This window comes from Cebus imitator, unplaced genomic scaffold (genome assembly GCF_001604975.1).
Source record: "Cebus imitator isolate Cc_AM_T3 unplaced genomic scaffold, Cebus_imitator-1.0 Scaffold18, whole genome shotgun sequence".
Taxonomy (NCBI): domain Eukaryota; kingdom Metazoa; phylum Chordata; class Mammalia; order Primates; family Cebidae; genus Cebus; species Cebus imitator.
The window spans coordinates 19,175,993-19,188,308 of NW_016107333.1; the positions used below are offsets into that span (position 1 = coordinate 19,175,993).

Here is a 12,316-nt window from a genome sequence, read left to right on the forward strand (position 1 = left end):
GCATCTCTAGAAGATCATCTGGAGGGCTTTTTAAGAACACTGATTTCTGGGTGCTCCTCCCTGATCTCTGGCAGAGAGGATCAAGAAACTGATATATTTTTAAGTCCCTCAGGTGATTCTAGTGGGGAGGCAAGTAGAATGACACCTGGACAAGGTGCCCCCTAGGTCCCTTCATTGGTTATTCATAAGAGAGGATGAGGTATGATGAGGCCTTGGCAGCACAGCCATTCAGGAGAAAAGCATCCCCCCTTCACCTGACATTCTTCCATCTAAAGAATTCTCACAGCCTGTAAAGGAACTGGATACAAACTACCTTCTCCATTGGGTATTTATGTTATTGTTTTCTTTCCTTTCAAAGAATCTACTGGGACTACTCCAAGCATTGACATCAGATCTGCTTTCAAGAGAAGGTAACTCCAAAAGGAAAATCTAGATAGTTTTTGTATAACACAGAAGTGGAGGATTTTCAAAAACACTTCCCTTCCCCTGTACTCCATATCCCAAATACGAACAACCCTTTTCACCGTAGTCAAACACACCAGGTATTTAAAAGTTGCTGTTCTAGAAAAACCATGGGTTTAAGGCCCAATCAAGCATATACTGACCATTTTTTTAAGAATATTCTTGTTCTAATGAATTTCCTATTTATGAGGTTTCACAGTTGCCTTCGAAAAACACTTTCAATTTATTCATATGTGGCTTCTTCCTTAATGCATTATTTTCCACCAAATGGGCAAAAGAGATATTCAAAGAGACTCATTTCATTGGTTAAGTAATAGCAGAAAACTGTTATTTATATTGCCTTTCATCCAGAAATCACTCATGGAGCTGCAGAATCATGTGCCCAAGAAAACCACAACTACGTAGCTACTTACTGAAGTTAGTACCATATAATATTAGATTATCCTAAATGAAACTGGCATTAAGAACACTACAGAAAGGCCAAATGTAGATATCTATTTAATATATTTTTGCAATTACCAAGGCTAAAAAATCAGGGGAGGTCAAGGAAAAAAAAAAAAAACTTTGGTCTCTGAGAAGTATAACCAGCCCCTTCCTGTCATTATGTTATTCTCTATATTTAATTATTCCATAATATAAATTCTTTAATGAGCGCAAATGTTTTGTTCTTCCTAAGACTGAATCCATATACAGTTTCATTAAATAAGGAAAGTCACACCAAACTATTATAAAACAATAATTTAGCCTATTAATAAGGCATATTTTCCTCTTCTATTACAAATAAATCAAAACTTTAATTACATTTAAAAGTATTAGATATTTTTTAATTTTAAAAAAAGTCATAACTTTCAAATCTTATTACTTTCCTTCCACTTTCCCTTCATCCCATGCTTAATAGGTGCATAGGTCTAAAACTATGCTCATACTGTTTACAAGTATATTTTAAGAGAGGGAGACATGATCTACTAAGTTTCCAGCTTTAAAAGAACATAAATGTATTTACTTCAAAAGGCCTGCAAACACCTGCAGAAATTTTGAAAACACATTATTGAGTTTCTTATGACTTACGTGTTATACACACTGTTTTTAAACCCACAGACTCTTTTCTTAGAAACCATAACTAACATTTGTAAAGAGCAGGAAACAAAATCTTCATTAAAAAAATAAACATGTAAGTAACTATGTAGTACCATTTAAATGTTAGCTCTATAGCTTCTAGTTAGAGTTTATATGACATCACAATGGTGGCTGCATGCCTAATTTAAGATGCATTTCTCTACGGGAAAGCACTTTTTAAAAATGCTAGTAAAAGTTTGATTAACAATTCAAGACAATTTTTTAAAAAACACATTTAAGAAGCTGTAAATATTAATAAGAATATTAGAATGATAATTATCACCCTTTAAGAGAGAAAGGAATGCATCTTTTAAAAGGTTTCGTGTTAGCTCCTTTTTTATTTTTGCCATGTTTGTATCACATTATCTGATTCATCTGTTTATGGACACAAAGAGGTTACCTTTGATATAAGGCTTTGTACTTATATATCTGACATTGGTACACTTCGTCCTCCAAGCCAATCTCTGTCTCACATGAATAACAGAGATAAGCAAAAGTTCTTTGCTTTTCACAGAGGTATGTTTAGAGCCCCCAACTTGCAAAAACAAAGTACTTTGTATTGCTTGGCTTAAGTGCATTTGTGTTACCTGGTTTTAACACAAATCCAAGCAGTTTTATATATGCAATCTACAAAAATGTGTCTTCTGAAATCACAGAGTAACACAAGCTTCTCGTTTACTTTTCCACAAGTACATACTCCAAAAACTTAACATGTCACTTGTGTGAAAATAAATAGTTTGTGTTGATTTAGTCCTTGTGTGCTGGTACAAAATTGCATATACGTTATATGTAGAGTGCTTGGGGGAAATGATTGTGTATGTCTCTGCATTAAACCCGGATTTGCTTTTTTTTTTTGTTAATGACAGTGGAGAAGGTCAAGATGATGCAGGGGAACTTGACTTTAGTGGTCTCCTGAAACGTAGGTGAGAACCAAGTGATGGAGTGAGACCGTGTGGCCTGGAAGTCTTTCAGACACCCACTCGCAGAAGTCAAGTTTAAAGTGGATGTTTTTCAAAGAACTTTTCATTTCCGAAAATGTGTTTTGCTTATAGAATATAACAGAGTTGACTAAGAAAGAGAGAAACAGCTGCATGCTAATCTTTTAAAGACTTTAACGGATGCTTTTAAACTTTCTTTTTAAATGTTTCATGACTCTTTACCTATTTTTTTAAATGGGGATGAAGAGATTTGAAAACTAAGACATAAGACAAATACCTAGAAACCTCTAAGACTGCACCTATGATTCCTTCTCATGACTGAATAAATAAGTCTTCATTCTCTTACCTTTGATATTTGATCAAAAAATCAATTTTACAATTTTGGTAGAAGTCTGAAGATATATACACATTGTAAGAGGCAGACCTACTTTAATATATTATTTATGAGGTACTGTATTTCTGCAAGTCTAAGATACCACGATTTTAAGATATACCAGTACTTTATAAATCACTAAGCAATAAAAAAATTATTCCAAATGGTTTGACACGCCATTGATTATAAGATACACTGTCATTTGAGAGGCCTTTAAAATGCCTCAAAAATGTGTTTTAGAAGTGATAAATGGAAATAAAAGTTTAGTATTATCACACACTCACATTTCCTTTTCATTGTTCTCTCCTGCAATAAAATTCATAGAATTTCATTATGGATACTTAGAACATAACCATTTTATAGGATTTCTCCCCATATATATTTCTATAACTGCTATACTCTTTATGAGGATTGCCAATATATATACTACATTTTATAGGCATGTTATAGATATCTAGATATTTACCATAGTGCAGAAGCAACAAAAGAAACACTTTTTTTCTGGGATTATGTTTTATCTAGCAAATTTGTAAATAAACAGAGTAAAACTATAATTCCAAATTAATTGTATATAATATCAGTTTTCATTTAGCTTTCCAGGTTTTAAAAATTACTTTTAGTGCTTTCTATGGTTATTAAAAGACTACAGGTACAAATACACTTCATAACAAATTACAAACACTTGAAATAAACTAGGATTGTGTTTAGTCAGATAGCTTTATTCAAGTCCTTGTGAATGAAAAATTTACACCTCAACATGTAGGTTGAGAACAGAAATATTAATGATGTGATTTATTAATTACTGAGGGATATTTGCCCATCAATAGACTACTTCAAATAACCTATTAGTCTCAATAGTATTGATTAATTCCCCAAATGCATTTAAAGCAATAGTACATGAAGTGCCTTTAAGTGAGCCTCATATTTCCTCATTCTACAGGTAAGAAACCAAGGTCCAGAGATAAGAAGTGACTTATCCCAAGTCACACAGGAGTTAGAGGCAGGGCAGGACCCAAATCCAAGTTTCCCTTTCATGAGTCAGCTCATTTCCTGTGACTCCATATTAAAGATACCACTCTGAATTTGCCTTAGAAGCTAGTGCTTCAGTTTATAATACAAATTGACACTTTAGGAAGACAAGAGAGCTTTTTATTCTCCCTGCAATCATTTACTCAATCAGGAAAACACTAAACACTATCTTTGTGTAGAATATAAAACTAGTGATGTGAGGAAAAGAAACCCAGTGCCTGGCACATAGAAAAGAAATGATACACATTTGTGGTAGGAAAAACAGTGGTAAAAACACGGGCTTGAGTCTCAACTCTACCATTTACTAATTATGTGACTTGTTCAAATATTTGACCCCTGTAAGACTTGGTTTCACATCTGTAAATGTGAAGAATAAATGCTACTTAATAGAATTATTGTACAAATTAAATTAAGTGTAAGCTTGGCTCACAGTAGGTGGCAAATAAGTATTACTTCCTCTAACAAAATGTGTCATTTTCTCTCAAATAGCTGATATTCATAAGGGGACAAAATACACACACACACACACACACACACACACACACACACATACACATTCAATCAACAAAAATGTGATACAGTACAGTACATTAGGCACCATGCTCTGGTTAAAAAGGAAAAAGAGAAAAAATAACAGATTTTCAACCAATAATTCCAGAATAAAAGAAATCTAATTACATGGTCAAAATGACAAAATTTTAAAATCACTTAATGGGCAGCCAACTTGTCTCCAGTTCTCATTTTCTTTTATCCCTTACTTAAGATTTTCATTCATAATTAGATTGTTGTTAATATAAGGCTATGTTATGTTCATTTAGTATACTATACTAATCCACTAATATAACTTTAGAAATCATTGTGTTTTCCTACTAATTTGTGAGTTGCATGTGTTTTCACTGTGGTAATGACACATGGTTACCATTTCTACTCTTCCAAGTGTGTGTGCCAAAATCCCCACCAGAAAAAAAAATTATCACAACCAACATCTCTGTACAATGAAAGATCTTCCTGCTCCGAACAAAGCAGCTTACTTCAAATAGACATTAGCTAAATCAGAGTAAATCTTTTGGGAAGCATTCTGTTACAGGATTTGACCTGTATAATACTTTTAAGTTGTTTTCTACATAAAATTTCTATAACTGCTATACTCTTCACTAGGATTGCTAAGTTACTGAAATTTTGATGTAGATGAAAGTACCATGAGCATTATGCAGGTCTATCCCAAGGCTTGGAAAAGAATCAGAAGTGCCTATGAAAACTTGGGTTTTTTTCCTCACTGTAACTTAACATAGCCATGCATGCAGACAGGGTCATGTGCAGCCACCATGGTAAGTAACTAAAGATATGTTCCAGGTGCATTAAGGAAATGCTGAAGGTGAGCGCCTTGATCTCACATTTCAGTACAAGATAGATGCTTCTCTTTACAATTTGAGATATAATTACGTAATGGAGACAAAAGGAAGGAATAGCAAAAGGTCATTGGTGTTCTTGCATGAAATTTGATAAGACTATGCATGTGATAGAGTGGAGTATAACTTGGCATTTTAATGAAAAAAATGGTGAGGATGATTGGTTTTATAAATCTACCAACAAAACTGACTCAGGACATCACACTAAAAATTGCCATGTTTATTACTGGTTTCTTTCATATAAATATTCACCTCATGGATCTAGGTAGGGCTCAGTGTTTGACTTGTGCCTCTTGTTAGCTATTTTAATTATATCTAGCTTGATATCTTTAAAGTCTTCGGCCAATGTCAGGAGGACACTTGATATGTAATGTATATGTGCAATTCTTTATGGTTCAAATACAAATTTAACATAATCCAGTATGGCATAATTTTATAGTCTGGGGACTATATTTAATCTGGAATGTGACAAAAAAATAGAGCATTAATAAACACCCCAGAGAAAATATATACATATGAACATACATATACATCTTTTTGGGTTTTTCTTTGAGACAGGGTCTCACTTTGTTACCCAGGCTGGAGTGCAGTGGCACAACATTGGCTAAGTGCAGCCTCGACCTCCTGGGCTCAAGCAATCCTCCCACTTCAGCCCTGCAAGTAGCAGAGACGACAGGCATACGACACCATGACCAGCTAATTTTTGTATTTTTTTGTAGAGACAGGGTTTCACCACATTGCCCAGGCTGGTTTCAAACTCCTGAGCCCAAGTAATCTTCCCACTTCAGCCTCCTAAAGTGCTGGGATTATAGGATTGAGCCACCTCACCCAACCTATACACATACATTGTAACTGCAATTCTCCTAGACTTCCTACTAAAATATTTAAAGGATGTATTTGAAATGTTTACTGTTTACAGGAAGTAGATTTAGTGGATCTGGCAAATTATTACCAATATTCCAATTTCAGGACAATTTTCTTAAGCTTTTCAATTTTCCTATGTAAATAAAGTACGTAGCTATCATTTCAGTGAGATGAAGATAATGCTTGTGTCTTGAGTTTTTAAGAGGCACATTTTGCTAATGGTGTTGTCCAGTCCTTCCCATCAAGATTACTAGAGAGACCAGTGATCTTTCACTTCCCTCTGTTTTCCAGGAGATCTGTCTCAATGTCCCCCTAATCCACTAGGCAAAAAGACTTACATGACAATGTAAAATGGAAGATAGACATTTAGATGTCATCCTTGCCCAATGCCACCCTAAATCAGTTAATGTTTATAATCTCCTCCCCTCCCCTGTATATTTTATCCATGATTACAACCCTGTATTTCCTTCTCAAAGTACACATGAGTATAAAGATGACACTCTGGGTGGTGTGGTGGCCAGCCACTTTTGCCATGTTAGCCAGGCTGGTCTGGAACTCCTGACCTCGTGAGCCGCCCACCTCACTTGAGGTCAGGAGTTCCAGACCAGCCTGGCTAACATGGCAAAATCCCGTCTCTGCTAAAAATACAACAATTAGCTGGGTGTGGTGGCACACACCTGCAATCCCAGCTACTCAGGAGATTGAAGCAGGGGAATTGTTGGAACCCAGGAGACAGAGGTTACAGTGAGCCGAGACTATGCTACTGCATTCCAGCCTGGGCAACAGAGTAAGACTCCATCTCAAAAAAAGAAGAAGAAGAAGAAGGCACTCCAAAACAGGTGTAATAAATATGACAGTGCAAACCTATGTAACTCATCATTTCCTAATATGATAGCATGAATTCATTTTCACATTGATATATAAGATGTATTGACCAGTTTTCCAGAAAATCATATCCAAACCAGCATTACTCATGGTAAGTAGTCATTGAAACATTTCCAAACTAACCTGACAAAAATTGTCATGTAAACTTAAACAAAATTAGGATTATTTAGCCAGTGAAGGAAACCAATTTGTCTACATTAAGTGTCTTTTCCAAAAGAGTGTTTATTTCTGAGTTTTGTTTTTATTTTATGCTTTTAAAAGAAAGGAAGATGTGTAAATCTTGAATCTTATGCTTTAAAGTCACATATGTTCTCTATGTGTTCTTTAGTCAATGATCAAAATTTGGGGTCATAATTTTGATATGTGCCCTAAGAAGTTACTTTCCCCTTATTCACAGTTTAACATTGATATATTTTTAACTCATACTGAACTTGCTTCCAAAAAACATTCAAGACAGTAGTTTAAGATGAAATGTAAGAGAATTTTTGAAACTCAATCTTCTTTTCCCCTGCCAATTTAGAAAAAAAATTTTTTTTAAATCATCAGCATCCATAAAAACCATAGGAAAAACAAACAAAAATTGCTCATGGCAGTTTTAAATTTTTGTGTTTCTTAAAAAACATAAAAAATGGTTAATGTACATAGTACTAATATGGCAGGGAAAATGCTGTTCACAAAATCCAAAGGTTTGAAATAATGTATTTGTACTGTCTCCAAATTTAGCTAGGGTGTGTACATCAAAGAAAATAGATAATTTTTATTTCATAGGCCAAATCTAAACCTTTTAGTTCTAGTTCAATTTTCAATAATTCAATATCCATATCTTAGATGAAAACTGTTGTTTCTCAAAATCCCATTTTCTAATTAGACTTTAAAGTTAAAAATAAGTAAAATATATTTTAGACTATTTCCTAATGTTCTCTACTCTCCCTAAAATTGTTTTTATTAACTAGGAAAACAAAAGGTGTTACTATAATGGCACACATTTGATCTTCTACTACCTGAAACTTTCCCTAAGACTGTTCCAGCAAGGCAAGACTTAACTTCTGGGCTTCAAGTACTCAGGTTTTAAACAGAGCTTTTCACACAGAACTCAAAGAGTAGAATCATACCTCGACCTTCCTTGTCTTTAAGGGCCAGTGCAGCTACTAAACTAGACCATGATTCTCCCCGGTTAGGGAGGTGAAGCAGCAGGAGGAAGAACCCGAGGTGGACGTGTGGGAGCTGCTGAAGAACGCGAAGCCCAGCGAATACGAGAAGATCGCCTTCCAGTATGGAATCACCGACCTGCGCGGCATGCTCAAGCGGCTCAAGCGCATGCGCAGGGTGGAGAAGAAGAGCGCAGGTGAGCGCGCCCGAGGGGCGTGGCAGCGGGGCCGGGGGGCGTGGCAGCGGGGCCGGGGGGCGTGGCAGCGGGGCCGCGGCGGGGGGCGGGCATGGCAACGTTCGAAAGACTTGACCGTGAACTCTGGACCGTTGTCCCTCCGGTCTCCCGCGGGGTTGGGAGTGGCGCTGGGTAGGAGTGCAGGGGTTACGCTTGTCTTGGCGGACAGATTCATGGTCCACATACAACATAGAATGGAATAGTAAATTACCCTCACTGTTACTGGGAATTTCCCAGCCGCCCTCTTTCTCCAGCCTCCACGTCCCCCCTCGCTGTCAAATTCTTGATTTTTACTTAAGCAGAGTGGACTCGTTCACCATCATTTTCTTCCACCCATTTGATGGCGTGTGGAGAGTTCACTTTCTCACACCCAAAAAATGTTTTGTAAGACAACTAAGCAGCTCCCTGCGGGTCTGAAATGGGTCCGGTTTATTGTGGTCTGAAATACCTTTTTAAAAATGGAAAGGAAAAAAAAGAGAGAAAGGAATACATTTTACACTGACCATTAGCTCTTAGAAGCTTCCTATACTCGGTCATTGTTGGTTATGGGTTTTATGACCATCAGGTTAGCAATATATCAATTATTGTTTATTATTTTGTTTATTATTTTGTTAATGCTCAAATAGAATTTAAAGATATTTATCACCCCTTTTTAAAAATCTGCCTTTTATTTCCGAACTTCCTGGAAGCGGATTGAGAAATGGCCCCAGGTAAATGTAGAAAGGTTTTGTTTGGTGTATGTAGTTCAGCCATTCCCGCTATTCCAGAACTCCTGAAGCTATATTTTTGAGAGGTGTGTGAATGCCACAGGGGAGAGCCAGCTGACATCTCTTTTCCCCAGGCTAAGCTTTGTTATTCTTACCACTTAGCTCTGAATTTATCTCTTAAGATGTGTAATAGATAGGTTTTTTTAAAGCGAGGGTTTATTTTATCTTGTTAAAATATAAGAAAATGCGCTTGCCTGAACAATAGTATAATAAGATTGGAATGATAGAAATACAAGCATGACAACATGCAGCATTTCTCATTTGTATTTTCCAAACTGCTAAATGAGAATTATTATCTTTTAAAAAGCAGGGAAAAAAACTTATTAAATTAAAAAAAGAAGTTTACTACCTTTATTTAGGATCCTTCAAAGACAAGTTTTGTTTTTTTGTTTTTTTGTTTTTTTTTAATTGCTGTGTTCTATGTTATTTAAAATATTTGGAAATCCTGAGTTTCTAAACATATGTGCAAAAAGTGTTTTTTAAAAGCCACTATTTGGGCAAGTTACCACAGTATAAAAACTGGTAAACCTACTCTTTCAATTAGTCAAAGGCGTTCAATTTAATATGAATCACTGAATTTATCTTCTAAATTCTATGATTAAAAAAACTATCTGTGACATAGAAGAAGTGCAAAAATAAGGCCAATGACACTAATAGAAATTGTGCTGGAAGAATAAGCATGTTATTTTATTTTTATTTTTATTTTTATTTTTTTGAAACAGGATCCCACTCTGTCACCCAGCCTGGAGTGCAGCGGTGTGATCTTGGCTTACTGAAACTTCTGCCTCCTTGGTTCAAGTGATTCTTGTACCTCAGCCTCCCGAGTAGCTGGGATTACAGGCATACACCACCACACCCCGATAATTTTTTGTATCTTTAGTAGAGACAGGGTTTCCCCAGCCTGTTGACCAGGCTGGTCTCGATCTCCTGGCCTAAGTGATCTGCCCACCTTGACCTCCCAAAGTGCTGGGATTACAGTCGTGAGCCCCCACGCCCAGCTCTAGCATGTTTTTAAGGTTCACTTTCATTTAGACGCTTTATAGTGTACATTCCCTAAAGAATTAGGTCATTTTTAAAGCTTCTTCAACAATTCTTTTCCTATGTTTCTTCCAGAAACATGTGGATTCTCTTTTCAATTTTTAAACCATCTTATTGAATCTAAGTCAACACAATATTCTAAATATAAAGGGTAATTTGAAATGTTTCTGATTTTTTTCTTCTCTGAGATTCATTCTTTCATTTGTTTTTAGGTTCGCCTACACGTATTGACTATCCAAATTCACAGCATATGTATACATATATTAACATACTTTTGCTTCTTCTATCAGCTTTCGCAAAAATTCTTGATCCTGCATATCAGGTTGACAAAGGAGGCAGAGTGAGGTTTGTTGTGGAGCTGGCAGATCCAAAGTTGGAGGTGAAATGGTTTAAAAATGGTCAAGAAATTCGACCGAGTACAAAGTAAGTGGGCTTTGCAAAAATCAGTGATAGCTATACAGTAAATTAATCAAATAGTAGTTTGATTTAATTTTCTGAGAATAAAAGGATTTTTAATTATATTTTCATAATACAAAATCATATGGGGGAGAGTAAACATTCAAGTCACATTTTATGTGTTATGGAACTATTATAGTTCTATATGAACTAAACCTCATTTTGTGCTTAATTTTATAAAACTATCTTAAGTGTTTTCCAATTATGGTTTTGTGTTGCTACAGGTTAAATGTGATTATTTCAGAGTATTGTCAAATTTCTCACAATTTTTAAAAATAAAATTGAAAAATAATTTGCAATCCATATTTCATATGCCACCTGGGAATCACATCTTAGATGACTTTTGCTTTTCCAAAATAACAACTATATTTAATAATGGGTGAATACCTTCTATTTTCAATTCAGGTACTGTTTTGAGCACTTGCAATATTGCATCTAAAAGGAACTCTTTAATGTTGAGATACAACAAAATGCGGGTCTAAGCCTGTGTTTTATTATTTCTTGGCCCTCTCGCAAATGGAGACAGACTAAAGACAGTCTAATCCCTGACGTCTGATGGTATCTCCAGTTTATTATAAAACTACTTTACAGAGATCTTCTTAGCCTGAGAGATTTTCAACTCCAACATATTTTTTTAAGTTAACAGGAGCCACGTGTACATTTATAAAAGACGTTAATCCCGGAAAGCTGTTACTTCTGGAGTACAATTAGGTGGTTTCCAATTTCTTAATGTGGTTATGCCAATAGAGTGACTTTGTGATGATAGCGTTTATATCTGGTATAAAAAAATCTCTTGAAGACGGTCTGAAATTACCAAAAACATAATTTTTATTGGTTATCTTTATGTAGAAAATATTTTTAAATATCTTGTTCTTAAAGTCTTCAATTTGAGAAATTCTCAAACCAGATTTTGTTTCTGGTCTATTTTAATTCCATAATGTGCTCCTCCATAATACAGATCACAGAGACTTCTAGTTTTTTGTTTCCAAATCATCACATTCGTTCTTAGTAGATGGTAACTGTATGATAGCACCAGTTCTTAGGCTCATTTAAGAGAACATCACCTTCTATAGAACTGCTGTGTGTATTTATGATTAAGATCACATTAATGCTTAAATTGTATAATTATTTATTCACCCAAGGAAATCTACTATATCGCTGGGATAGGCAATGAATAGATCTTATTCATATATCAATGAATAAGATCAAGACTCCACCACCTGTAGAGTACATGAATTGATCAGTTAAAGAATGTACAGAGTTAAAAATCTCTCTAACACCCTCAGCCAACTCTATTTTCCAACAGTGCGTTAAAAAATTAAATAGGCAAGTACTGATTTTTATTTGAAATACGTGAGCACTGATTTTTATTTGAAATGAAAACCTTATGTAAAATAAAATTTTAATGGAAACTAAATAGTATATATAAATGTCCATATATATTATGTATTATGAAGATAAAAATTGGTTTTTTTGTTTGATGTTAAACTATGTAAGATATGATACCTAAAGAGCAGATCAAAATTATATCCCTGCTGGGCATGATGGCTCATGCCTGTAATCCCAACACTTCAGGAGGCTGAGGCAGGAACACT

General features: G+C 35.2%; 1 protein-coding gene across 1 annotated transcript in view; it reads left to right on the forward strand.

Moving 5' to 3' along the window:
* The window catches only part of MYBPC1 (myosin binding protein C1), a 101,605-nt gene that overhangs the window by 39,415 nt on the left and 49,874 nt on the right, over positions 1-12,316 (forward strand). Inside the window, exons 9-12 of the mRNA XM_037732502.1 lie at positions 359-410; positions 2,445-2,501; positions 8,255-8,421; positions 10,556-10,688. Of these exons, the coding sequence (XP_037588430.1) occupies positions 359-410; positions 2,445-2,501; positions 8,255-8,421; positions 10,556-10,688 (409 nt within the window). The remainder of the gene's footprint in view (positions 1-358; positions 411-2,444; positions 2,502-8,254; positions 8,422-10,555; positions 10,689-12,316) is intronic.